The sequence below is a fragment of the Ranitomeya imitator genome, chromosome 6 (assembly GCF_032444005.1).
Source record: "Ranitomeya imitator isolate aRanImi1 chromosome 6, aRanImi1.pri, whole genome shotgun sequence".
NCBI classification, from domain to species: Eukaryota; Metazoa; Chordata; class Amphibia; order Anura; family Dendrobatidae; genus Ranitomeya; species Ranitomeya imitator.
Window position 1 is genome coordinate 432,546,878 of NC_091287.1, and position 26,472 is coordinate 432,573,349.

General features: G+C 46.0%; 2 protein-coding genes across 5 annotated transcripts in view; one reads left to right on the top strand and one right to left on the bottom strand.

Annotated features, from left to right (window-relative positions):
• TMEM68 (transmembrane protein 68) overlaps window positions 1-7,439 on the bottom strand; it is a 32,695-nt gene extending 25,256 nt beyond the window's left edge. Inside the window, exons 1-2 of one of the 2 annotated variants that reach the window (XM_069731362.1) lie at window positions 7,356-7,439; window positions 1,695-1,832 (exon numbers count right to left, since the gene is read on the bottom strand). In XM_069731362.1, the coding sequence (XP_069587463.1) occupies window positions 1,695-1,766 (72 nt within the window). In that variant the 5' untranslated portion in view covers window positions 1,767-1,832; window positions 7,356-7,439. Of the gene's footprint in view, window positions 1-1,694; window positions 1,833-7,262 lie in introns of both variants that reach the window. The other variant, XM_069731361.1, reaches the window with a different exon arrangement.
• Window positions 7,440-7,454: 15 nt separating this feature from the next.
• TGS1 (trimethylguanosine synthase 1) overlaps window positions 7,455-26,472 on the top strand; it is a 123,763-nt gene continuing 104,745 nt past the window's right edge. For 2 of the 3 annotated variants that reach the window (XM_069731359.1, XM_069731358.1), the window contains exons 1-3: window positions 7,542-7,685; window positions 10,387-10,494; window positions 22,572-22,633. In XM_069731359.1, the coding sequence (XP_069587460.1) occupies window positions 7,630-7,685; window positions 10,387-10,494; window positions 22,572-22,633 (226 nt within the window). In that variant the 5' untranslated portion in view covers window positions 7,542-7,629. Of the gene's footprint in view, window positions 7,686-10,386; window positions 10,495-22,571; window positions 22,634-26,472 lie in introns of all 3 variants that reach the window. The other variant, XM_069731360.1, reaches the window with a different exon arrangement.

Genomic DNA, 26,472 nt, shown 5'->3' on the forward strand with positions numbered 1-26,472 from the left:
CCTAAGTTTAGCCCCAACCCTAACCCTAAATTTAGCCCCAACCCTAGCCCTACCCCTAACCTAACCCTACCCCTAACCCTACCCCTAACCTAACCCTACCCCTAACCCTACCCCTAACCTAACCCTACCCCTAATTTTAGCCCCAACTGCTGTTCTCCTGCCGGCCGGCAGATGGAGACAGATGGCGGGCGCACTGGGCATGCGTCCGCCATGTTCTGCTGCCGGCGGCCAGGAGGAGCAGCAAGAGGATCCAGGGACCTAGGTGAGTATGCTAGGGTCCCCGAATCCCCCTATTTCTCTGTCCTCTGATGTGCGATCACATCGGAGGACAGAGAATTACACTTTACTTTTTTTTTTTTTTTGCGGTCGCCGGTAAACAGTTAATTACCGGCGATCGCAAAACAGGGGTCGGTAATACCGACCCCGATCGTGCTCTTTGGGGTCTCGGCTACCCCCGGCAGCCGAGACCCCAAAGATTCTCCCGGTGCCGGCCGGCGGGCGCACTGCGCATGCGCCCGCCATTTTGAAGATGGCGGCGCCCACCGGGAGACACGAGGAGCATCGGGGGAGCTAGTTGAGTATTGGGGGGCCACCTGGGACCCCTTTTCTCTGTCCTCCGATGTGCGATCACATCGGAGGACAGAGAAATTAAAAAGAGATCGTTTTTTTTTTTTTTTTTTGCGATCGCCGGTAAACGGTTAATTACCGGCGATCGCAAATGCGGGGTGGGTTAAAAAAAAACCAAATCATGTTCTCTGGGGTCTCGGCTACCCTCGGCAGCCGAGACCCCGGAGAAAATCGGCCTCTGGGGGGCGCTATGGACTTTTTCCACAGCGCCGTTAATTAACGGCGCTGTGGTTTAAGTACCCTTAGCGGCCGCCGTTAAAAGGCGTATCGGCGGTCGCTAAGGGGTTAATGAGCTCACATAGAAAAAAGTGGAGGGCAAAAATCAGATACAACACATGACTGAAAAGTCTGAATGAGGCCTTAGAGAGGTTCCTATGAAGTCAAGTGTGATATACTACGAAGCTGTACAAAGTCGTAATATGGCAATGTGCACAAGACCTAACAGTTCATCATTGAGGTGGTGTCATTTAAAGCGATTAATGATGAGCTAACGTGCTTGGATAAGGCGTTATCTGAGCATGCTCGTGTGCAAATTGAGTGTCTTCGGAGTCCTTGAATAATGTATTTAAGTCCCCGTGGCTGCACATCTCACTGCCTAACAAGCAGGTAATCCCTTCAAGTGTTGCGGCTGTCGAAAAGCAAAAAGACACGGAGCCGCAGGGACTCACAGTATTAGTCACACTAGCAGTATTTGGTCAGTATTTTACATCAGTATTTGTAAGCCAAAACCAGTAGAATCCGGCAAATTTTTTTTAAAAAGGGATCCGTTGCAAATTGTGAAAAAGTGATGAGAGAGACAGATTTGTGCAAAATTTTGCAACTTTTTGAACTATTGCACTTTTAAAGAACAAAAACAAATAATTTCTGATATTGCATCAAGTAGGTACATGTGTATGAGGCATATAAAGGGAATGAGACAGGCACATATAGCGGCCATATTTGCATTTATCAGACAGCTTTCTATGTGACTGCTGCATTTTGTGGAGATAATCGATGTCTTATAGCTCGGTGGGGGGCGCTCTGAGTTGTACCCCACATACACCAGAGGAGCGCACAGACATACTCACCAAATGACCAATGCGCCATTCACGGGTGCACCTTACAGCAGAACATGGAGAATAGTCAGGGAGTATTTGCATACATTGCAAATAACAGATATTTCAGGACGGAGAGAACATCACGAGCCAGAAAACGGCATCTCCAACCTAAAATAAGACATATATACAAGAGGTAAAATGAGATTTGGTCACGCAGTGATTAGTACAATACTATTCGGTGTAGCACTAAGGCTATGTTCACACGCTGCGGATCCGCAGCGTTTCCACAGCTGTGGGTCCGCGGCGGTTTCCCATGCGTTTACAGTACAATGTAAACAGGATTTATCAAATCTGCTGCAGAAAAATCCGCAGTGGACCATTTCTACGTGTGCACAAACCCTAATGCAGGGGTCCCCAACCCGTAGCTCACGAGCCACATGTAGCTCGCCTGCCCCTGACATGTGGCTAGCCGACGATCACAGAAAAAAAAAGTCCCTAGGGAGCCGCCCCGCTGCTTGTAATACCCACCCAGGGCGGGCGTCAGCACCCGGGCAAGTGGCGGGGCCCTGAGTAGGCAGGGGGCCCACTTGCCGTCGGGGACAATGGAGCGCTATAGTGCCGGCCCCCGTGAGTGGACCCCCCGCCTGCTCCGGGGCCCGGCACTTGCGATACTTACCTCTCCTGGTTCCAGCGCTGCAGCGTCTTCCATCCTCTGACTGTGACGTTCAGGTCAGAGGGCGCGATGATGTCACCAGTGTGCGCCCTCTGCCTGAGCAGTCACAGCGCAGAGCAGGAAAACACTGAGGAGTCCAGAGCAGCGACAAACAACGAGAGGTGTTTATTTCATTTTTTTTTTTTTATATTTGGAGCAATATATGAAGCCAGTGATATAGGGAGCATCCTATGGGGCCAGTAATATAGGGAGCATCTTATGGGGCCAATAATATAGGGAGCATCATATGGGGCCAATAATATAGGGAGCATCTTATGGGGCCAGTGATATAGGGAGCATCTTATGGGGCCAGTAATATAGGGAGCATCATATGGGGCCAATAATATAGGGAGCATCTTATGGGGCCAATAATATAGGGAGCATCTTATGGGGCCAATTTAATATGGGGCATCTTATGGGGCCAGTAATATAGGGAGCATCATATGGGGCCAATAATATAGGGAGCATCTTATGGGGCCAGTGATATAGGGAGCATCTTATGGGGCCAGTAATATAGGGAGCATCATATGGGGCCAATAATATAGGGAGCATCTTATGGGGCCAATAATATAGGGAGCATCTTATGGGGCCAATAATATAGGGAGCATCTTATGGGGCCAATTTAATATGGGGCATCTTATGGGGCCAGTAATATAGGGAGCATCATATGGGGCCAGTAATATAGGGAGCATCTTATGGGGCCAGTAATATAGGGAGCATCTTATGGGGCCAATTTAATATGGGGCATCTTATGTGGCCAATTCTATAGGGAGCATCTTATGGGGCCAATTTAATAGGGAGCATCTTATGGGGCCCAATTTAATAGGGAGCATCTTATGGGGCCTAATTTAATAGGGAGCATCTTATGGGGCCCAATTTAATAGGGAGCATCTTATGGGGCCAATTGTATAGGGGCATCTTATGGGGCCAATTCTATAAGGAGCAGTATATGGGGCCAATTCCATATGGAGCAGTATATGGGGCCAATTCCATATGGAGCAGTATATAGGGCCAATTCCATATGGAGCAGTATATAGGGCCAATTCCATATGGAGCAGTATATGGGGCCAATTCCATATGGAGCAGTATATGGGGCCAATTCCATATGGAGAAGTATATGGGGCCAATTCCATATGGAGAAGTATGGGGCCAATTCCATATGGAGCAGTATATGGGGCCAATTCCATATGGAGCAGTATATGGGGCCAATAATATATGAAGCATCTTATGTGAGTGTTAAAGGGTATTGACTTTTAAGATTGCTACTTCCAATAGGTGGCACTAGAGTTCAATTTGCATAACAATAATGTAAAATACATAAGGACAGAGTGAAAGCGAAAATCTACATGTTATTATTTGTGCCTTCTCTAGGTTTTTCTATGACTATCTGCATTGTGGCTCTCGAACAACTTTCATAGCGGAATGTGGCTCTCAAGGTAAGAAAGGTTGGGGACCCCTGACCTAATGGATTAGTTAGGGGGAAATACATCCCTACAATAATTGTATTTTATGGTGGGCAGTGGAGCCACGATGAAGGGGCTGTCCAGTAGTGCAGAACTACTTACCTCTATTATCCTGACGTACACCACCCATATCATTGGATAGGCTGACTATATAAATCTGCCTATACAGCCAGTACTGCTGGGTGCAGGAAGCATGGCCGCCATGTCATAGAAGGTTGTGCCATAGCAGGTAAGAGGAGAACAGATTTGTGCTAATTCTGCGTTGGACAATATTTGCCTTTATGAGACAATACGTTTAAGGCTTCTTTCACACTAGCGTCGGAATCTCCCCGTCGCAATGCGTCGGGGAGAGATTCCGACGCTAGCGTTTGCTGCATTGCACAATGGGTGCAGCGGATGCATTTTTCCAGCGCATCCGCTGCCCCATTGTAAGGTGCGGGGAGGCAGGGGCGGAGAAAGCGGTCCGTCAGGAGAAAAAAATGTTACATGTAGCGTTTTTTTCTCCCGACGGTCCGCCAAAGCACGACGCATCCGTCGCAAGACGGATGCGAAGTGTGGCAATCTGTCGCAAATGCGTCGTCAATAGAAGTCTATGAGGAAAAAACGCATCCTGCAAGCACTTTTGCAGGATGCGTTTTTTCTGCAAAACGACGCATTGTGACGGATTTAAAAAAACGCTAGTGTGAAAGTACCCTAAGGGTATAGTCACACATGTAGATACAGCAGGTGGTATGATCCCAAAATAGAATATCAGGTGTACGTAGTGGGATAAAATATAACTTTTAATGATTATAATTAAAAACAGTCCAAAAAAGTGCAAAGTGCATACACAGAAGAACAAACAAACATACATACACATGGATGTGTAGGTCCCGCTATCCAAGTCTGTTATATAGCATTAATTACTGCTGCACATCAAACTATCAATTTATCAGCGTATCAAATTACTATATTTAGGATATATAGCGCAGATCCTACTGCAGGAACCTGTCCTTGATAGGTTTAATGCAGGAAAAACAATTGTCCTCGCCCTACAGGACAGATACCTTATTGCATCACTAAGAAATTAAAACTCTCGTACGCTACAATCAACAATCAATGCTTGTTGCGCCTTCAGAGTTTAATTCTTACAAAGAAATACTGTTATTGCACTGTAATTTCAGTCCACCTGAGACTGTACGTGCCTAAATCACAGCATTTGCAATGAAAGAGGCTGGAATATGTAAATTAGAACGATCTCACCCGCCTCCGACCATATTGTGCTTTGGAGCCTCAGTCCTGCTGGTGGCGGTGAGTGTGCTCCCCTTACGTCCCAACGCGTTTCGTGTTACCACTCATCAGGGGATGAACTACGGGGTTGCGCATTGACGCGCATGGATGGCAGCGTCGGCTGGACGGTCATGAACACAAAACCCCGTAGTTCATCCCCTGATGAGTGGTAACACGAAACGCGTTGTCCCTGCGCGCTGCGGTGTCGCTGCGCACAATGACAGTGCACTCGTTTTTGTTGGCTCAGATCAGCAGTAGCGAGCCAACAACAGAGCGGTGTCAGATGTAAATATATATATAATTGTGATTAAAAGGGCAAAATAAGATCAAGAGTTAAAAATCAATCTACACTGATGTCCTAGAGCAGGGGTGGGACCTCCGGGTCACTTTCCCGGCCCCCGGGCAGATTCCTGAAGACTTACTTTGTGGGCGGAGTTAGCGCAGAATTTGTACGGCCCCCGAAGGACGAAGGACAATATAAATATCCAAGTGGCCCTTGGTAGAAATAAAAGGTTCCCCAGCGCTGCCCGAGAGCATCAGCATATTGAGGAGACATGTGATAAGGGGGATTATAGGGGTCAGGAGCCGGCACTAGCTCATTCTGATAAGGGGGATTATAGGGGTCAGGAGCCGGGACTAGCTGATTCTGATAAGGGGGATTATAAGGGTCAGGAGCCGGCACTAGCTCATTCTGATGAGGGGGATTATAAGGGTCAGGAGCCGGCACTAGCTCATTCTGATAAGGGGGATTATAAGGGTCAGGAGCCGGCACTAGCTCATTCTGATAAGGGGGATTATAGGGGTCAGGAGCTGGCACTAGCTCATTCTGATAAGGGGGATTATAGGGGTCAGGAGCCGGCACTAGCTCATTCTGATGAGGGGGATTATAGGGGTCAGGAGCCGGCACTAGCTCATTCTGATGAGGGGGATTATAGGGGTCAGGAGCCGGCACTAGCTCATTCTGATCAGGGGGATTATAGGGGTCAGGAGCCGGCACTAGCTCATTCTGATGAGGGGGATTATAGCGGTCAGGAGCCGGCACTAGCTCATTCTGATAAGGGGGATTATAGGGGGTCAGGAGCCGGGACTAGCTCATTCTGATAAGGGGGATAGGATTATAGGGGTCAGGAGCCGGGAGTAGCTCATTCTGATGAGGGGGATTATAGGGGTCAGGAACCGGCACTAGCTCATTCTGATAAGGGGGATAGGATTATAGGGGTCAGGAGCCGGCACTAGCTCATTCTGATAAGGGGGATAGGATTATAGGGGTCAGGAGCCGGCACTAGCTCATTCTGATGAGGGGGATTTTAAGGGGTCAGGAGCCGGGACTAGCTCATTCTGATAAGGGGGATTATAGGGGTCAGGAGCCAGGACTAGCTCATTCTGATGAGGGGGATTGTAGGGGTCAGGAGCCGGGACTAGCTCATTCTGATAAGGGGGATTATAGGGGCCAGGAGCCGGGACTAGCTCATTCTGATAAGGGGGATTATAGGGGCCAGGAGCCGGCACTAGCTCATTCTGATGAGGGGGATTATAGCGGTCAGGAGCCGGCACTAGCTCATTCTGATAAGGGGGATTATAGGGGCCAGGAGCCGGCACTAGCTCATTCTGATGAGGGGGATTATAGGGGTCAGGAGCCGGCACTAGCTCATTCTGATGAGGGGGATTATAGGGGTCAGGAGCCGGGACTAGCTCATTCTCCAGCACCCCATTGCCCCTTGTAGTCTCACCCAATGTATCCATTCCGGATTCATGCTCCTATCGCACACAATTCCACCGCCTCGTCTGCATTATGACAGGCGGAGGCTCCAGGTGCCGGATTACCGGGCAGCATTAGGATGGATGGGGGGCACTAACTTTCTGCAGAGCTCCTTGTCCATGGAATCGTCTCATACACAAGTAATAAGTCATTGCATGACTAAAACAATGGTGTCCATTCTCTCCAGCGCAGCCCACACAGAGCAGAAGACCGGCAAAGTCACCGCACAGTGTGAACCATGGCCAATAAAACATGAGCGAAATCTGACAAAGAAGCGTTTTCTGTCACATTCGTCTGAACGGAATTCACAGCCCTCCATGCGCCCGTCTCCAGTACTGCACAAGCACATCATAGAATGGCAGCGGAGCGGCCCACACTCCTCACACTACACCCACCGTGATGCCAGCGTCAGCCCTGCCAACCCGTCAATGCCTCCTGGCCACTAAACCAGCAGCAAGACTACAAATCCCAGCATTCCGTGCACGTACGTTGTCTTCCTGCCTTTAGTCACGTTATTTACATAGAGTCATCGTCATGATGACGACATAGAGATGCATGCCGGGATATGTAGTTTGTTTACGTTTGACGTAACCGCGGCCCGTGGACCAGCAGAGGGAAACGTCCTCCTCAGCCTGATAATGACTATTGTCACCAAGTCACGTCCTCTCTGAGTGGCGGAAGCAGGAAACGTCGCAGTGCATGCCGGGACTGGTAGTTTTCTCATGTTTTCAATTTCAGGAATACATCTACAGCAAGTAACCCATGCTGCCGAGTCCGCGGTGTGAGGTGAGGGGCAAAACCGAGAGCTGCGGCCTGAGGTGTGATATTTTGGGAAGGGATGTGTATGTATGTATTTATACACACACACACACACACACACACACCTGTGTGTTTATAAGCTTGTACGTATATGTTTGTGTGTATAAGTGAGTGTGTATCTGTGTATATATGTGTATGTATGTGTGTATATATATATATATATATATATATATATATATATATATATACTGCCCTAATACCGCTCCTCCTGTGTGGACATGTTGAGCTCCCGCGGTCTTCGTTGCCGCAGTTGGGGGTCTGACCTATGTCCTGACGTCCCTTAGTGTTTTCCCACACGTCGGCCCCTTACCCTGACACTGACCGATGCCGGCACAGGTATTGTGTGACCTGTGACAGCCTCTAATCTCCTAATGAAGTGGTCATTAAAGGGGATGTCCACAACAGGACACTACAGGATAACCTCTGATTGGTCAGTTAAAGCCCCCTAGAAAATACAAACAATGTATCCTCTCCTCCTCCTGCAGCAGCGCCGTCCCAGTGATGTCGGCTCTGCTGTTCTCAGTGGGTGACGGAACCTGTCACCCCCAAAATCGATGGTGAGGTAAGCTCACCGTCATCAGGGGCTCATCTACAGCATTCTGTAATGCTGTAGATAAGCCGCCGATGTTACCTGAAAGAGGAGAATAAGAGGTTAGATTATACTCACCCAGGTGCGGTCCTGCTCCGATGGGCGTCTCGTGACAGGTTCCCTTTGAGGTTGTGTCATGTGACCGCTGCTGCCGCTCAGCAATATTCAGTCAGCACAGACGTCTGCACTAATGAAATACTGGAAAGGGTGGTCAGAAGTCCAAAGTAATTTTACTCCTAAATCACTATCTATTTACTGTCATAATCTAATCTATTTTCTAAAATAGTTGCAATAAAAATCCCCTATCCTTCCATATCTACATTATCTAACTGCTTTTCTTTTATTTCCTTTTTGATGTTGGTTTTCTTGAGATTCCCCAGTGCATGCTGGGATACTCAAACGAAGCATCATCAGGGGGCAGAGGCTGCGGTCACTGTCACAGCTGCTTCCCTGAAACGAAGCGTCATCAGTGGAGCTCATTTCAGGGAACGGGCTAATGCACGCTGTGTTGTCCCTGCACGCTGTGTTGTCCCTGCGCGCTGTGGTGTCCCTGCGCCCTGTGGTGTCCCTGCGCCCTGTGGTGTCCCTGCGCGCTGTGGTGTCCCTGCGCGCTGTGGTGTCCCTGCGCGCTGCGGTGTCCCTGCGCGCTGCGGTGTCCCTGCGCGCTGCGGTGTCCCTGCGCGCTGCGGTGTCGCTGCGCGCTGCGGTGTCGCTGCGCGCTGCGGTGTCCCTGCGCGCTGCGGTGTCGCTGCGCGCTGTGGTGTCCCTGCGCGCAATGACAGTGCACTCGTTTTTGTTGGCTCAGATCAGCAGTAGTGAGCCAACAACAGAGCGGTGTCAGAATACCCGGTGTGCAGAGATCAGTGACGTCACTGGTCTAAGCTGGCGGTGTTTTCTATGTCGTATGGCGAAGAAGTAAACACCCCCAAAGAAGAATCTTCATCCTCTTGGTTAAAGCGGAAATTAGCATCTAAACTTTACAAAATAAAATGTAGACTACAGAAATAAAACCTAGGTTTTCATCAGATCTGTACCCACGTAATCATGATGTGGCCAGTTCAGTGTGTAAGAAGTGGTGAAAGCCCCTCTTTAACAGGGGATATGAAGGTTTTCTGGACAGCGCTTTATTTTATACCACAATATTGAGGTGAATGTGCCAAAATCTTGGTTTTCCCAAATGCCCCTTTTTCATGAAAAACTGTAGAAACCTTTGATATCAGGATCATGACGCTCTTTGTAACTGTAACGGTGTCCACATGTGGTGTGTGTGCTGGGTATTTTTGGTGCAGATTTGTGTGTGGAAAGTCCACAGCATACAATACTAGGTAAGGAGGTGAGATTGTAACACATCTCATGACAGATTCCATAAAGTGGTCATACAGGTTATAGAGTGCTGAAAACAGTCCTCCCTGTGTGTCTCCTATCAGCCGTGTTGTTGCTGAGAAATCATCTATCACTTTATATAAAGGATGTCTTTCAGGCTCTGGGGAGGACGGTGCCTGGAAGATAACTCTGCCCCCAGAGCTTATTTTACATGAAGGAGGAGTTGCCAGTGTGATGCGTGATGGCCGCTCTCTGATCTCACTGCAGAGCTGTGTGTGATTATACCGACACATCTGCAGGTTCCTCTCAGCTTCCATCTCACAGGCAGACAGGGCTGCAATATTGTTACAATACAGCAGAGCTCAGAGAGCTGCAAAAAATGTGTTTGCAAGAAAACAAAGTTAATTTCTCCTGCTCTCTGTTAGTTACATTTCTCACACTGGTAATGCAGCCCTCTTCATGTAAAATACACTCTGGAGGCAGAGTTATCTTCCAGGCAGTGTCCTCCCCATAGCTACAATACCAAGGTCCTGCAAATATTTTAGCTCAACTTTGGTGGCCTCTTATGGGTGATCCGTGTTTATATTCCTGGAGAACACTTTCACAATCACTAGTGTCTGGATGGGGATTCTTTAAAATCCTACCCAATTTGCAAGTAATATCATATGCTGCTGATTCTCTTCCTACAAACCTGGATGGTTAGTCCACAGTAGCAGCATATTGTTGTGGCAGATCTGTCTGTAGTTGGTTCTTTACATGTATTTTACTTTTTGCACTTCTTCACCCAGGACCATGCTGTCTGTGGAGTGGAGTCAGGTGGCAGAAATGTGTCTTTACCTGGATGATCTTAAAGAGGACAGGAGGATAACGTGTCTCTGCTCCAGAGCGTTGTTCAAGTAAGTCCTGAACTTTGTCATTGTCACATGTGTACAAAGCGGCATCCATAAGGCTTCATATCCAGAAGTTATTTCACCCCCAAAATGATCAGACCTATTTTATTTCCTCAGTATTCACTCATTGCCTTTCAGCACTCCTAATAAATGTTGGTTGTGGTTACTGGAGTTTATCTGAATCCACTGCGATATGCTCCTAACATTTAAAAAAAAGTATGTTCCTCATACATTTTGTTATGGTAAATCCAGGAAAAATATATATTGTGTATCAACTGAAAAGATGGAAAGAAATTGAAAGTTTTCAAGACTACTTGGATCTCTTCATCAGGCATAGAACAATACAAAATCTGAAGAATCACATAAATATGCACAACAAGACACAGGAATAATGCAATAGATAAGACAAGTGACGCGAAGCAGAACTATCAGTATGGGAAGGGGAGAAACACTTGTGGCCTTAAGTATTGGAACAGTTCATAGATAAGGAGTGTGACAGTTTTGTTGTCCTGCGATTGAGGTCTGGTCCATGTCTGTGCACGCTTTGTTTTGGTCTACAATGGTCACAGTGCTTCTTTCTCTTCTATGGGAGTGCGGCTTTCAGCGTACCTTTTTCTGGCCTGCCCCCTTCTCCCTCACTCTGTGTCCTGCTTCAGTGGTATTATAGCTTCAGCTCCATAGTGACGCTCCCGCAGGACCTGTCTGCTTCCTATCAGACGCACAGACCTGCTTAGATGCTTCTTCCAGGACCGGGTAGGCTCTGTCCAGGCTGTTTTTTCTTCCTCCTAGACTTAGCCTTCCTCAGCAGCCCTCCCTCAGCCCCAGGCTTCTACATATGCACCTGCCCAGCAAGTCTCACTCCCACCATTCCCCCACTATCTTTCACTACACCTGTGCCTTTTGCAAAAAGAATTGGCCCATGAGTCAGGCTTTGGCCTTCTGCCCTAAATTGCAGGCCTCAAGCTATGTGCACACGTTCCAGATTATTCACATTTTTCCGGCAGCTTTCCGCTGAAAAAAGGCTTAAAAAACGCATACTTTAAGCATCCCATCATTTTTAATGGTTTCCGCAATTTTTGTGCACATGTTGCGTTTTTTTCCGCAAAAAAAAAAAAACACGGTAAAATACGCAGCATGTTCATTAATTTTGCGGATTTCCCACTATAATATTGCATTGGGAACCTCCGGAAAAAAACGTGAAAATTCCGCATAAAAAACGCTCAAAATACGTGCAAAATATGCAATAAAAACACAACAAAAATGCGTGCAGAATTCCTGCGGAAAACCTCAGGATTTTCTCAGGAAATTTCTGCATACTTTCCGGACGTGTACACATAGTCTCACAGGAGCCCCATCACCCAAGATGATAGCACCCCCCCCTCGCTGAGTGTGCTGTTGCCATTTCTCAATCAGTATCTGACCTAATCAAGGTGTCACAGTCCCTGGTACAGGTCCTAGAGTGTTTACCTAACCTTTCAGCCACCACCACTGCTCCGATAGTTTCTCACGACGAATCGCAGGCTTCCACCCACCATCCATAGCATGGCATATCAACGATAAGGTCCTAGAGCGGGCTTATAATAGCTCCCGTCTGGTTCCCCTTCCTCTTCCATATCCTCCAGGATGCCCTCAGTGTCCCACTCCTTATCTCCTGAGGTGGCCCTAGTGTCTGACTTTGCTTCTCAGTCAAACTCCGATCCTGACACGGACCAAGCCTCCAAGCTCCAGGACATGGTGGTCAGCCTCATTTCTGCCGTCAATCAGACCCTCACTATTTGCTGAGGAATATTGTCCTCCTCAGTATCGCTCAAAAGGCAAAACGCCCTCCCCGGGTGTTTTCCAACCACAAGGAATTTGATGGAATGTTTAGTGAGAGCACCCGGAAAAGCGCTTCAGGGGTAAGAAACAGTTGGATATCTTAAACTCTTTCGGGTCCAATCTCCTCAGCAAATGGGCAGATTCCCCGGCCGTGGATTCGCCAGTCTCACTCCTGTCCGCTAAAACTGTTCTCTCAATCCTTGATGGTTCCTCTCTGAAGGACTCCACTGACAAACAGATCAAATCCCTAGTCAAGTCTGCCTTTTCGGCTGCAGGCGCTTCTCTCTGTCCCAACTTCGCTTCCACATGGGTAGCCTCTTTGAACGAACTGGCTGATTTTTGTAGACAAGATTGCTTACGCAAGAAAATATTTGCTCGAAGTGTTTCTCGACGCTACCATCTGTTCCTCCGGTGTCACTAGAAATATTGTAGCCATGTGCTGAATACTCTGGCTCAAGTCATGGAATGCGGACGCAGCATCTAAAAAGTCTATTACCAATCTCTCCTTCCAAGGATCATAACTCTTTTTATCTGAGCTGGATTAGCTCATCTCAGATGCCACAGCGGTAAGAGAACCTTTCTCCCCCAGCCTTGGTCTAAACGTCCACCTACCAGGAGATGTCCTCTTCAATTTCGCTCCTTTCGGCAGTTTTCTTCCCCCGGGACCTCCTCTCAGCGAGACTGGTTTTCATGCCCATTGAGTGAGAAGGAAGCCATCCTTCAAATCTGCCTGAGCATGATGCTCAAAGGGTTTCTCTGCCAAGCCATCAGGATCCTGATGTAATAAATTCTCTTTTGCATGACGAATCACCCCCACCTTTGAATTCTCTCAAAGTGGGTGGCCGGCTTCTTCTCTTCCGGAACGCGTGGCTCTCCATAGTCGACTACCCCTGGGTCAGGGAGACCACCAGCTACAAGATAGAATATTCTTCTCTCCCATGCAGACATTTCTTTCATGCCCGCCCTCCAAGAGTCTCAGCCCAAGTCCCCAGATTCATTCAGGCCATCTCCTCTGGGCAGAGCTCATCTGACACATTCCCTCTCAAGAACGCTTCTCAGTCTTCTATTCCAACCGTGGTCCCAAAGAAGGAGGGCTCAATTCTCCCGATTCGGGATCTCGAATTGCTAAAGCGGCAGGTGCACCTCTGTCATTTTAAAGATGGAATGCCTCCGCTTCTTGATTCACTCCATGGAACCAGAGAAATCCCTATGCTCTGTGGACATCCAGGATGTCTATCTCCACATTCCAATTTGCATTGTGCATCAGAGATTTCTTTGCTTCGCAGTCCATGGAGTCCACTACCAGTTCACAGATCTCCACTTCATACTGGCCTATGCTCCCAGTGTTTACGAAGGTCTTGGCAGCCATCATCACCATTCTTCGTTCCAAGGGGATGGTAATCATCTACAACCTCGACATCCTTCTGATCAAGGGCCAGTCCATCGGAGACTATTGCAAAAGTCTTTACATCACCCTTGGCACACTGACCCATCTATATTGGGTAGTTGACACAGTAAGGTCGTCTCTGATCCCGGCCCATCTCCTAGTTTTCTTAGGCATGCTGTTTAATACTGCCCACGCCAGAGTCCTTCTTCCAGAGGAGAAGATTTCCGTCTGATGATTCGTTCATTAAGACGCTATTCCCCCACTCTCTTTGACTCTGCATGAGAGTACTAGGAAAAATGATTGCCACAATGGAAGCAATCCATTTTGCACAGTTCCATTCCCGTCCCCTCCAACTGGCCCTCATGTCAGCTTGGGACAAAAAGATCTCTTCCCTGGATCACCACATATTACTGCCTCTCCGAGTGAGGCAGTCATTGGTATGGTGGAGTCTCCCCCCCCCCTCCATTTGACACAGGAGATCGTTTCTCCCTCTCCACTGGCAGTTTGTCTTGACGAATGCCAGTCTCCTCGGATGGGGAGGGCGGTCTTCTTTCAACACATAGTCCAGGGTCGTTGGAACTGTCGGGAAACCTGTCTTCCCATCAACTTCCTGGAGATCAGAGCCACATACCTCTCTCTTTTCCGCTGGCAGGGCCTTCTAGCCAGCCGACCAGTTAACATTCAGTTTGACAATGCCACGGCAGTGGCATACATAAACCGCCAGGGTGAGACCCGCAGCCAGTCCGTCATGTTAGAGGTCTCACAGATTCTGGCATGGGCCGAGCAGCAGGTGCCATCAATATCAGCGATGCACATTCTAGGCTTGGACAGCTAAGTTGCTGTCTTAAGACGTCAGGGCCTCTCCTCGGGCCCTCAACCCATCTGTGTTCGAACAGATCTATCAGAGGTGGGGCAATGCCGACGTCTATCTGATGGCGTCTCAAATGAATCACAAGGTTCCCTGTTTCATGACCAGGTCTCGCGACCCCATGGTGGTCATTTTCAGCTTCCTTTTTCCACCACATCCTCTGATCTCCAAGGTGGAAGTAGTTCAAGCCATCCTAGTGGCTCCATACTGGCACAGAAGAGCCTGGTACGCAGCGTTAGTTAACCTACTCACAGATGTAGCCTGGAAACTCCCAGACTGACCAGACCTACTTTCTTAGTGTCTCCTCTTCCACCAAAATTCTTGGTCTCTCAATTTACTGGCATGGCCATTGAAGCTGCAGTCCTGAGGGAGGCAGGCTTCTCATCCCATGACTTACAGACCATGATCAAGGCTAGGAAACCCTTATCCTCACGCATTTATAGTCAGAACTGGAAGGCCTTCTTTCGCTTGTGTGAAGACAGCCACACAGCTCCCATGTCTTTTTCCCTTCCATCTATTCTGGTGTTCTTACAATCAGGGCTAGAGTCCTGTTTGTCTTTTAGTATCCTCAAGGGTCAGGTCTCCGCATTCTCAATTCTGTTTCAACAGAATTTGGCCTCTCATTCCCAGGTCAAGACCTTCCTTCAGGAAGTTGCTTGCCCAGTGTCACCATATTGTTCCTCTGTGAACCCTTTGGATCTTAACTTGGTTTTAAGCGTTCTTCAGAGTCCTCCCTTCTAACCCATTCAGAACACTGTGATCTCCATTATCTCCTGATAGGTTGCCTTTTTGGTTGCCATCACTTACATCAGACGGGTCTCATAATTTGCAGCTCTTTCTTGCCACTCTCCTTTCCTCATCCACAAGGACAAGGTGGTCCTACAAGCAGTTTCTTCATACCTTCCCAAGGTAGTTGACCTGTTCCATCTAAAAGAGGATATTGTCCTTCCTCCTTTCTGCCTGTCCCCAGTCCATCCCCTGGAAAAAGGTTTCTCCACGAGCTGGACATAGTCCAAGCCTTACGTCTCTATCTCTCAAGGGCAGCATTCTTCAGACAGATGCTTTGTTTGTTATTCCTGAGGGTCGTCATAAGGGACTTCCTGCCTCCAAGTCTACTATTGCTCTGTGGATCCGCTTGACTATACTGGAGACTTATCGAGTTAAGGATAGACCACCCCCACCAGGAGTGAGGGGTCACTCTACCCTTGCAGTGGGGGCCTCCTGGGTTGTTTGCCACCTGGTCTCTGCAACCCAAATTTGTAAGGCCGCTACCTGGTCAGCAGTTCAAACCTCCATAAGATTCTACAGGTTCCATACCTACGCCTCGACTGATGCTGGGCATAGGTAGAAAGATGCTGCAAGTGGCCGTCATCCGTCTCCCGGCCTGATTTGAGCATGATATTCTGTTCCCTCCCTTGGGACTGCTTTAGGACATCCCATGGTTACCTGTGTCCCCTAATGAAGCGATAAAGAAAGAAGGATTTTTGGTACTCGCCATAATAAAATCTCTTGGCGCCTTCAGTTCCCTTGTTTTGGCCTATTTGCTTCTATTGGGCCTGTGTATAGTTTTTTGTTATTACTTCTCCTCCTTCTGTTTCATTAACTGACGAGCTTTGTGCCAGTCGGTGGGTGCACCCTACTGAGGAGGAGCTAACTTTTTTTGTCTAGTGTCAGCCTCCTAGTGACAGCAGCATACAATGCCTGATCATAGGCTAGACAGCTTCTACAGTGCCTCCATCTGCCTCATTATAGGGAATCTTCCGCTGGGAGTTCCGTCAGAATTGCGTATTTCAGGGATTTACATGGAAACCCGGTGAAAGCGCTCAACGCAGAATAAATGTGAGCCCAGCCTTACTGTGATGTTTGTGAGGCAGAAAGAACAACTCAACAGCAGGGGAAGAATACATTTTATTTACAGCGATACCAGATTTGTATTTTTTTTTTTATGTTTGGCTGCTGTCACACACTAATAGACACTTTTTTCGCAAGTTTTTGCATCCTCATACTTTGAGAGCTATAATTTTTCCATATTTCGGCTGACAGTCATGTGAGGGCTTGCTTTTTGCTAGACAAGTTGACTTTATTGGTACCATTTTCTGACACATGACATTTTTTGATCGCTTTTTATTCCAATTTTTTGGGAGGCAAAATGAACAAAGACCAGCAATTTAGGAATTGTTTTCTGTTTTGTATTTATTTATGTTAATGCCATTCTGCATGTCGTAAATTTGATAAGACGGCTTTATTCTTTGAGTCACTACGATTACAGTAATACCACATTTATATCATTTTTATTTTTTGGCGCTTTTACACAATAAAAACTTCTATAGAAAAAAATAATAATTTTTGCATTGCTTTACTCTGAGAGCTATATCTTTTTTGATTTTCTGCTGATGGAGCTGTATGGCTGCTTGTTTTGTGCGTGACAAGATGGCGTTTTCAGCTATACCATTTTTATTTACATTCTTTTTTTTTTATTGCATTTTATTCCACTTTTTGTTTGGCAGCATGATAAAAAAAAGTATAGTTTTTTGCGATGTTTGTTATTTCTTTCATGATGTTCTTTAACCCCTTTCTGCCATTAGACGTACTATTGCGTCCATGTGGGGTGGGCTTTACTTCCCAATGACGCAATAGTACGTCATATGCGATCGGCAGCGCTCACGGGGGGAGCGCCGCCGATCGCGGCCGGGTGTCAGCTGTTTATCGCAGCTGACATCCGGCACTATGTGCCAGGAGCGGTCACGGACCGCCCCCGGCACATTAACCCCCGGCACACCGCGATCAAAGATGATCGCGATGTGCCGGCGGTACAGGGAAGCACCGCGCAGGGAGGGGGCTCCCTGCGGGCTTCCCTGAGCCCCCCGCAGCAACGCGATGTGATCGCGTTGCTGCGAGGGTCTCACCTCCCTCCCTGCTCCCTCCAGCCCCGGATCCAAGATGGCCGCGGATCCGGGTCCTGCAGGGAGGGAGGTGGCTTCACAGAGCCTGCTCAGAGCAGGCACTGTGAAGCAGCCTGCACTCCTATCAGATCAGTGATCTGACAGAGTGCTGTGCAAACTGTCAGATCACTGATCTGTGATGTCCCCCCCTGGGACAAAGTAAAAAAGTAAAAAAAAAAAATTTCAAATGTGTAAAAAAAAATAAAAAAAAATATTCCAAAATAATGAAAAAAAAAATAAAAATATTATTCCCATAAATACATTTCTTTATCTAAATAAAAAAAAAAAAACAATAAAAGTACACATATTTAGTATCGCCGCGTCCGTAACGGCCCGACCTATAAAACTGGCCCACTAGTTAACCCCTTCAGTAAACACCGTAAGAAAAAAAAAAAAAAAACGAGGCAAAAAACAACGCTTGATAATCATACCGCCGAACAAAAAGTGGAATAACACGCGATCAAAAAGACAGATATAACTAACCATGGTACCGCTGAAAACGTCATCTTGTCCCGCAAAAAACGAGCCGCCATACAGCATCATCAGCAAAAAAATTAAAAAGTTATAGTCCTGAGAATAAAGCGATGCAAAAATAATTATTTTTTCTATAAAATAGTTTTTATCGTATAAAAGCGCCAAAACATAAAAAAATGATATAAATGAGGTGTCGCTGTAATCGTACTGACCCGAAGAATAAAACTGCTTCATCAATTTTACCAAACGCGGAACGGTATAAACGCCTCCCCCAAAAGAAATTCATGAATAGCTGGTTTTTGGTCATTCTGCCTCACAAAAATCGGAATAAAAAGCGATCAAAAAATGTCACGTGCCCGAAAATGTTACCAATAAAAACATCAACTCGTCCCGCAAAAACCAAGACCTCACATGACTCTGTGGACCAGAATATAGAAAAATTATAGCTCTCAAAATGTGGTAACGCAAAAAATATTTTTTGCAATAAAAAGCGTCTTTCAGTGTGTGACGGCTGCCAATCATAAAAATCCGCTAAAAAACCCGCTATAAAAGTAAATCAAACCCCCCTTCATCACCCCCTTAGTTAGGGAAAAATTAAAAAAATGTATTTATTTCCATTTTCCCATTAGGGCTAGGGTTAGAGTTAGGGCTAGGGTTAGGGCTAGGGTTAGGGCTAGGGTTAGGGCTAGGGTTAGGGCTAGGGTTAGGGCTAGGGTTAGGGCTAGGGTTAGGGTTAGGGCTAGGGTTAGGGCTAGGGTTAGGGTTAGGGCTAGGGTTAGGGCTAGGGTTAGGGTTAGGGCTAGGGTTAGGGCTAGGGTTAGGGTTAGGGCTAGGGTTAGGGCTAGGGCTACAGTTTGGGTTGGGGCTAAAGTTACAGTTAGGGTTTAGATTACATTTACGGTTGGGAATAGGGTTGGGATTAGGGTTAGGGGTGTGTCAGGGTTAGAGGTGTGGTTAGGGTTACTGTTGGGATTAGGGTTAGGGATGTGTTTGGATTAGGGTTTCAGTTATAATTGGGGGGTTTCCACTGTTTAGGCACATCAGGGGCTCTCCAAACACGACATGGCGTCCGATCTCAATTCCAGCCAATTCTGCGTTGAAAAAGTAAAACAGTGCTTCTTCCCTTCCGAGCTCTCCCGTGTGCCCAAACAGGGGTTTACCCCAACATATGGGGTATCAGCGTACTCAGGACAAATAGGACAACAACTTTTGGGGTCCAATTTCTCCTGCTACCCTTGGGAAAATACAAAACTCGGGGCTAAAACATATTTTTTGTGGGAAAAAAAAAGATTTTTTATTTTCACGGCTCTGCGTTATAAACTGTAGTGAAACACTTGGGGGTTCAAAGTTCTCACAACACATCTAGATTAGTTCCCTGGGGGGTCTAGTTTCCAATATGGGGTCACTTGTGGGGGGTTTCTACTGTTTAGGTACATTAGGGGTTCTGCAAACGCAATGTGACGTCTGCAGACCATTCCATCTAAGTCTGCATTCCAAATGGCGCTCCTTCCCTTCCGAGCTCTGCCATGCGCTCAAACGTTGGTTTCCCCCAACATACGGGGTATCAGCGTACTCAGGACAAATTGGACAACAACTTTTGGGGTCGAATTTCTCCTCTTACCCTCGGGAAAATACAAAACTGGGGGCTAAAAAATAATTTTTGTGGGAAAAAATTTTTGTTTTATTTTTACGGCTCTCCATTACAAACTTCTGTGAAGCCCTTGGTGGGTCAAAGCGCTCAGCACACATCTAGATAAGTTCCTAAGGGGGTCTACTTTCCAAAATGGTGTCACTTGTGGGGGGTTTCTACTGTTTAGGTACATTAGGGGCTCTGCAAACGCAATGTGACACCTGCAGACCATTCCATCTAAGTCTGCATTCAAATGGCACTCCTTCCCTTCTGAGCCCTCCCATGTGCCCAAACAGTGGTTCCCCCCACATATGGTGTATCATCGCACTCAGGACAAATTGGGCAACAAATTTTGGGGTCCAATTTCTCCTGTTACCCTCAGGAAAATACAAAACTGGGGGCTAAAAAAATAATTTTTGTGGGAAAAAAATTTTGTTTTATTTTTACGGCTCTGCATTATAAACTTCTGTGAAGCACTTGGTGGGTCAAAGTGCTCACCACACCTCTAGATAAGTTCCTTAGGGGGTCTACTTTCCAAAATGGTGTCATTTGTGGGGGGTTTCAATGTTTAGGCACATCAGTGGCTCTTCAAACGCAACATGGCGTCCCATCTCAATTCCTGTCAATTTTGCTTTGAAAAGTCAAACGGCGCTCCTTCCCTTCCGAGCTCTCCCATCCACCCAAACAGTGGTTTACCCCCACATATGGGGTATCCGCGTACTCAGGACAAATTGTACAACAACTTTTGGGGTCCAATTTCTTCTCTTACCCTTGGGAAAATAAAAAATTGGGGGCAAAAAGATAATTTTTGTGAAAAAATATGATTTTTTATTTTTACGGTTCTACATTATAAACTTCTGTGAAGCACTTGGTGGGTCAAAGTGCTCACCACACCTCTAGATAAGTTCCTTAGGGGGTCTACTTTCCAAAATGGTGTCACTTGTGGGGGGTTTCAATGTTTAGGCACATCAGTGGCTCTTCAAACGCAACATGACGTCCCATCTCAATTCCTGTCAATTTTGCATTGAAAAGTCAAACGGCGCTCCTTCCCTTCCGAGCTCTCCCATCCGCCCAAACAGTGGTTTACCCCCACATATGGGCTATCAGCGTACTCAGGACAAATTGTACAACAACTTTTGGGGTCCAATTTCTTCTCTTACCCTTGGGAAAATAAAAAATTGGGGGCGAAAAGATAATTTTTGTGAAAAAATATGATTTTTTATTTTTACGGTTCTACATTATAAACTTCTGTGAAGCACTTGTTGGGTCAAAGTGCTCACCACACCTCTAGATAAGTTCCTTAGGGGGTCTACTTTCCAAAATGGTGTCACTTGTGGGGGGTTTCAATGTTTAGCCACATCAGGGGCTCTCCAAACGAAACATGGCGTCCCATCTCAATTCCAGTCAATTTTGCATTGAAAAGTCAAATGGCACTCCTTCGCTTCCGAGCTCTGCCATGCGCCCAAACAGTGGTTTACCCCCACATGTGGGGTATTGGCATACTCAGGACAAATTGTACAACAATGTTTGGGGTCCATTTTCTCCTGTTACCCTTGGTAAAATAAAACAAATTGGAGCTGAATTACATTTTTTGTGAAAAAAAGTTAAATGTTCATTTTTATTTAAACATTCAAAAAATTCCTGTGAAGCACCAGAAGGGTTAATAAACTTCTTGAATATGGTTTTGAGCACCTTGAGGGGTGTAGTTTTTAGAATGGTGTCACACTTGGGTATTTTCTATCATATAGACCCCTCAAAATGACTTCAAATGAGATGTGGTCCCTAAAATAAAATGGTGTTGTAGAAATGAGAAATTGCTGGTCAACTTTTAACCCTTATAACTCCCTAACAAAAAAAAAATTTGGTTCCAAAATTGTGCTGATGTAAAGTAGACATGTGGGAAATGTTACTTATTAAGTATTTTGTGTGACATATCTCTGTGATTTAATTGCATAAAAATTCAAAGTTGGAAAATTGCGAAATTTTCATAATTTTCGCCAATTTTCCGTTTTTTTCACAAATAAACGCAGGTACTATCAAATAATTTTTACCATTGTCATGAAGTACAATATGTCACGAGAAAACAATGTCAGAATCACCAGGATCCATTGAAGCGTTCCAGAGTTATAACCTCATAAAGGGACAGTGGTCAGAATTGTAAAAATTGGCCCGGTCATTAACGTGCAAACCACCCTTGGGGGTAAAGGGGTTAAAGAAGTTAATTAGTGTGACAGTTTTATAGGTCGGGTCGTTACAGGTGAAACCAGACTTGTGCTTTTTTTGTGATTTAAAACAAAAATAGTGCCGGGCAGATAGTTAGCAACTACCTGACTATAAGTTCTTAGGCTCATAAGAGAAAATAAAATGCTCCCGGATAACACCTTTTAATGAAAAATGAATTATAAAATCCATGTCAGAAAAATGTTGTTAGTTGGGTTTCTCCTTTTGATCATAACGTTTTTGCGCTCCCTCTTGGCATATCGTAGAACACATTGGGGCCGATTCATCAAGACTGACGAAGCGTGCGCCTGTGCTACGCCTGTCTCAATGGAGTAGACGGCACCAAATTCATTAATAGGCGCACCCCATTCAATGAATATAGCGCCTCTTCTGAGTGGTGTGCAACGTGCCAGCTATGCTACTCCAGTCTGGAACTGGAGTAGCAATGATGGTGTAAAAACTACCAGCACTTTTCATCAATAGGATGGGCAGGCGTGGTCATGCCCTGTCCTACCCCTGCTCCTCCCAAGCTACACCCATCTTGTCGCTGACTTCTCAAGGCTTTTGGCGTAAAAGTGTTGATGAATCGGCCCCATTGTTTAGGGACTGTTTTAGCTCAGTGACTCTGTTGTATGTGTGTAAGCACTTTCTATAAACTCTCTGGGCAGGATAAATGGGCTCACATGCTATCTGCATTCCTCCAGATCTGCTCTTCCTTCACACACTATCACTTTTTTCTTCTAGTGATCGTAACCTGTACTATTTAGGATTGAAGGGCCTTGACGGCGGTAAGAAGACTCTCACAGGTACTGTTTACCCACCAGCTTTTCTTATTGAAGCTTCCTTTTCATTTCAGATTGTCGCCTTTGTTTCTTTAGTAAGACCAAATCCTGATCTGTGTTCCCATTGGTCAGAAAATGCTGCTGTAATAATGAAAGCCGTGATTTCCAGAGTTCTGGTCAAAGGTTTACTGTAAGATGACCGCAGTAATGCTGTCACTTACAGCAGGGAGAGCAACCTGATCGTCAACATTTGTGAGGCATTCAGAAAATCGCAGAGAAAAAATAAGTTCTCCAGGACAATCCGAAGAGAAATAAATGTCCAGGCACGAGATGCTGCGGACGTAGTGCAAAGACAGCCAGCACTAAAAATGCCGCAGCACACAGCGAGCTGTGCGTAGTGTTGTGTGCGAATCCTGACTATAATGTGCAATGTTTACTATGTACAGCTCTGGCAAAAATTAAGACCAATGCAAAATTTTAAAAACCCAGTGCTTTCAGCCATCAAATAATGCAAAGAAAACAACTTCATTATCATTTAGAAACAACAATACTAATGTTTTAACTCAGAAAGAGTTCAGAAATCAATATTTTGTGGAATAACCATGATTTTTAATGACAGCTTTCATGCGTCTTGGCATGCTTTCCACCAGTCTTTCACACTGCTCCTGGTGCAAAAATGTAAGCAGTTCTTCTTTTGTTTGATGGCTTGTGACTATCCATCATCCTCTTGATTACATTCCAGAGGTTTTCAATGGGGTTCAGGTCTGGAGATTGGGCTGCCCATGACAGGGTTTTGATGTGGTGGTCTCTGAATTTTTGCCAGAATTGTACATATAGGTGACGTTCTTATCACACGTCTGCCTATGACGGTGTTTGTCTTGGTGCCTGCACATTGCTGTTATATTTTTGGCTTGCTTTTCATTGTGCCAATAGCTCTGTGCACCTGCACATTTGTTTAGTTTGCATTCTATCACCAGGTTTTACCACCTAATCTGAGAGCAGCATAAGGTAGAGACAGAGACCCTGATTCCAGCGGTGTCACTTACTAGGTTGCTTTCTGTAGTTTTGATAAAAATCCCTTTTTATCAGCAAGACATTATCACCAGAGGACTAGTAAACCTGCAGTCAGGTAGTCCGCCATATTCATGAGCTGTATCTAGCCGTGCACCCACTACTTACTGGCAAAAAACAAATACACCAAAACTGTATAAGCAACCTTGTGTTTTTTCATGCAGTTCCATATTTCAGAGCACTGAAGCCTTTATTTTGTGACGAGTAGTGGGATCTCCAGCAAACAGACCACGATGATGTTTACATACGGTAATTCATTTGCATTTATTGCATGAAATAAGTATTTGATTACCTACCAACCAGCAAGAATTCTGGCTCTCGCATACTTGTTAGTTTTTCTTTAAGAAGCCCTCCTACTCTGCACTCATTACCTGTATTAATTGCGCTTGTTTGAACTTGTTTACCTGTATAAAAGACACCTGTCCACACAATCAATCACACTCCAGCCTCTCCGCTATGACCAAGATGAAAGAGCTGTCTAAGGACACACGGGACAAAATTGTAGACCTGCACAATGCTGACATGGGCTACAGGACAATAGTCAAGCAGCTTGGTGAGAAGGCAACACCTTATTAGAAAATGGAAGAAACACAAGATGACTGTCAATGTTCCTCTGTCAGGTTCTCCATGCAAGATCTTGCTTCGTGGGATAAGGATGATTCTGAGAAAGGTCAGGCATCAACCCAGAACTGCACGGGAGGACCTGGTCAATGACCTGAAGAAAGCTGGGACCAATCTCAAACATTACTGTTAGTAACACACTACGCTGTCATGGATTAAAATCAGTGACCATCTGGATGATCCATAAGAGGCATGGGAGAAGGTCATGTGGTCAGATAAGACCAAAATAGAACTTTTTGGTACAAACTCCACTCGTGTCTTTGAGGAAGAAGGATGAGCACAACCCCAAGAACACCATCCCAACCGTGAAGCATGGTGAAGGAAACCTCATACTTTGGGGGTGCTTTTCTGCAACGGGGACAGAAAGACTGTATGAGGATGGACAGAGTCATGTATCGCAAGATTTTGTCCAACCTCCTTCCCTCAGTAAGAGCATTGAAGATAGATCTGTGTTTCCAGCATGACAGTGATTCGAAACACACAGGGTAACTTAGGAGTGACTCCGTTAGAAGCATTTCAAGGTCCTGGAGTAGCCTAGCTAGTCTCCATACCTGAACCCAATAGAAAATCTTTGGAGTGAGATAAAATTAATGTTGCCCATCAACAGCCCCGAAACCTGAAAAATCTAGAGATGATCTATGGAGGAGTGGGCCAAAATCCTTGCTGCAGGGTGTGCAAATCTGGTCAAGAGCTACAGGAAACTTCTGACCTCTGTCATTGCAACGGTTTTTGTACCAAATATTAATTTCTGTTTTTCTATTGTATCAAATACTTATTTCATGTAATAGAATGCACATTAATTATTTAAAAATACTAGTTTGATTTTTATTTTTTTTTTACATTTTATTTTTTGATTCTGTCTCACTATTGAATTCTACTTACAATAAAAATTACAGACCACTCCATTCTTTGTAGGTGGGGAAACTTGCAAAATCGATAATATATCAAATACTTATTTTCCCCACTGTACGTACATGTGTATATGCATATCTATATACATGTGTATATATGCCCACGTCAATGTATAGCTAAAGCTTGTACAATGGGGGAGAAAATAGAAGATAGTCCTCGTATAGCAGAACGTGTTATTGCCTTGGATTTTTTAGATGCCCAACTTGTTTCATATTTCGCTGAATTGTTACATGGTTTTGATGCAGATTTACCGTATATACTCGAGTATAAGCCGAGATTTTCAGCCCATTTTTTTGGGGCTGAAAGTCCCCCTCTCTGCTTATACTCGAGTCATACCCGGGGGTCGGCAGGTGAGGGGGGCAGGGGCTGTCTAATTATACTCACCTACTGCTGGCGCGGTCCCTGCACGTCCCTGCTTCTTCCAGCGCTGCAGCTTCTTCCTGTGCTGAGCGGTCACATGGTACCGCTCATTACAGTAATGAACATGCGGCTCCACCTCCCATAGAGGAGGAGCCGCATATTCATTACTGTAATGAGCAGTAACTGTGACCGCTCAATACAGGAAGAAGATGCAGGGCTGGAAGAAGCAGGGACTGCACAGCGCCAGCAGTAGGTGAGTATATGGGGAGGGGAGCGCAGCGCTGCGCAATATTTACCACTCCTCGTTCCGGTGCGGCTCCGTCTTCATCGTCTTCTGGCAGTGATGCTCAGATCAGAGGGTGCGGTGACGTAGTCAGTGCGCGCCCTCTGCTGAATGTCAGTGCTGAAGACGGAGCCGCACGAGGAGCAGGTAAATATTGAAAGTGCAGGGGGTCCTGAGCGAAGAGAGGTGAGTATGTGATTTTTTTTTTTTTTTTTTATCGCTGCAAAAGCATATGGGGCAAGTGACTGTATGGAGCATCTTATGGGGCCATAACGCTTGTGCAGCACTATATGGGGCAAGTGACTGTATGGAGCATCTTATGGGGCCATAACGCTTGTGCAGCACTATATGGGGCAAGTGACTGTATGGAGCATCTTATGGGGCCATAACACTTGTGCAGCATTATATGGGGCAAGTGACTGTATGGAGCATCTTATGGGGCCATAACGTTTGTGCAGCACTATAAGGGGCAAGTTACTGTACGGAGCATCTTATGGGGCCATAACGCTTGTGCAGCATTATATGGGGCAAGTGACTATACGGAGCATCTTATGGGGCCATAGCGCTTGTGCAGCACTATAAGGGGCAAGTGGCTGTGCGGAGCATCTTATGGGGC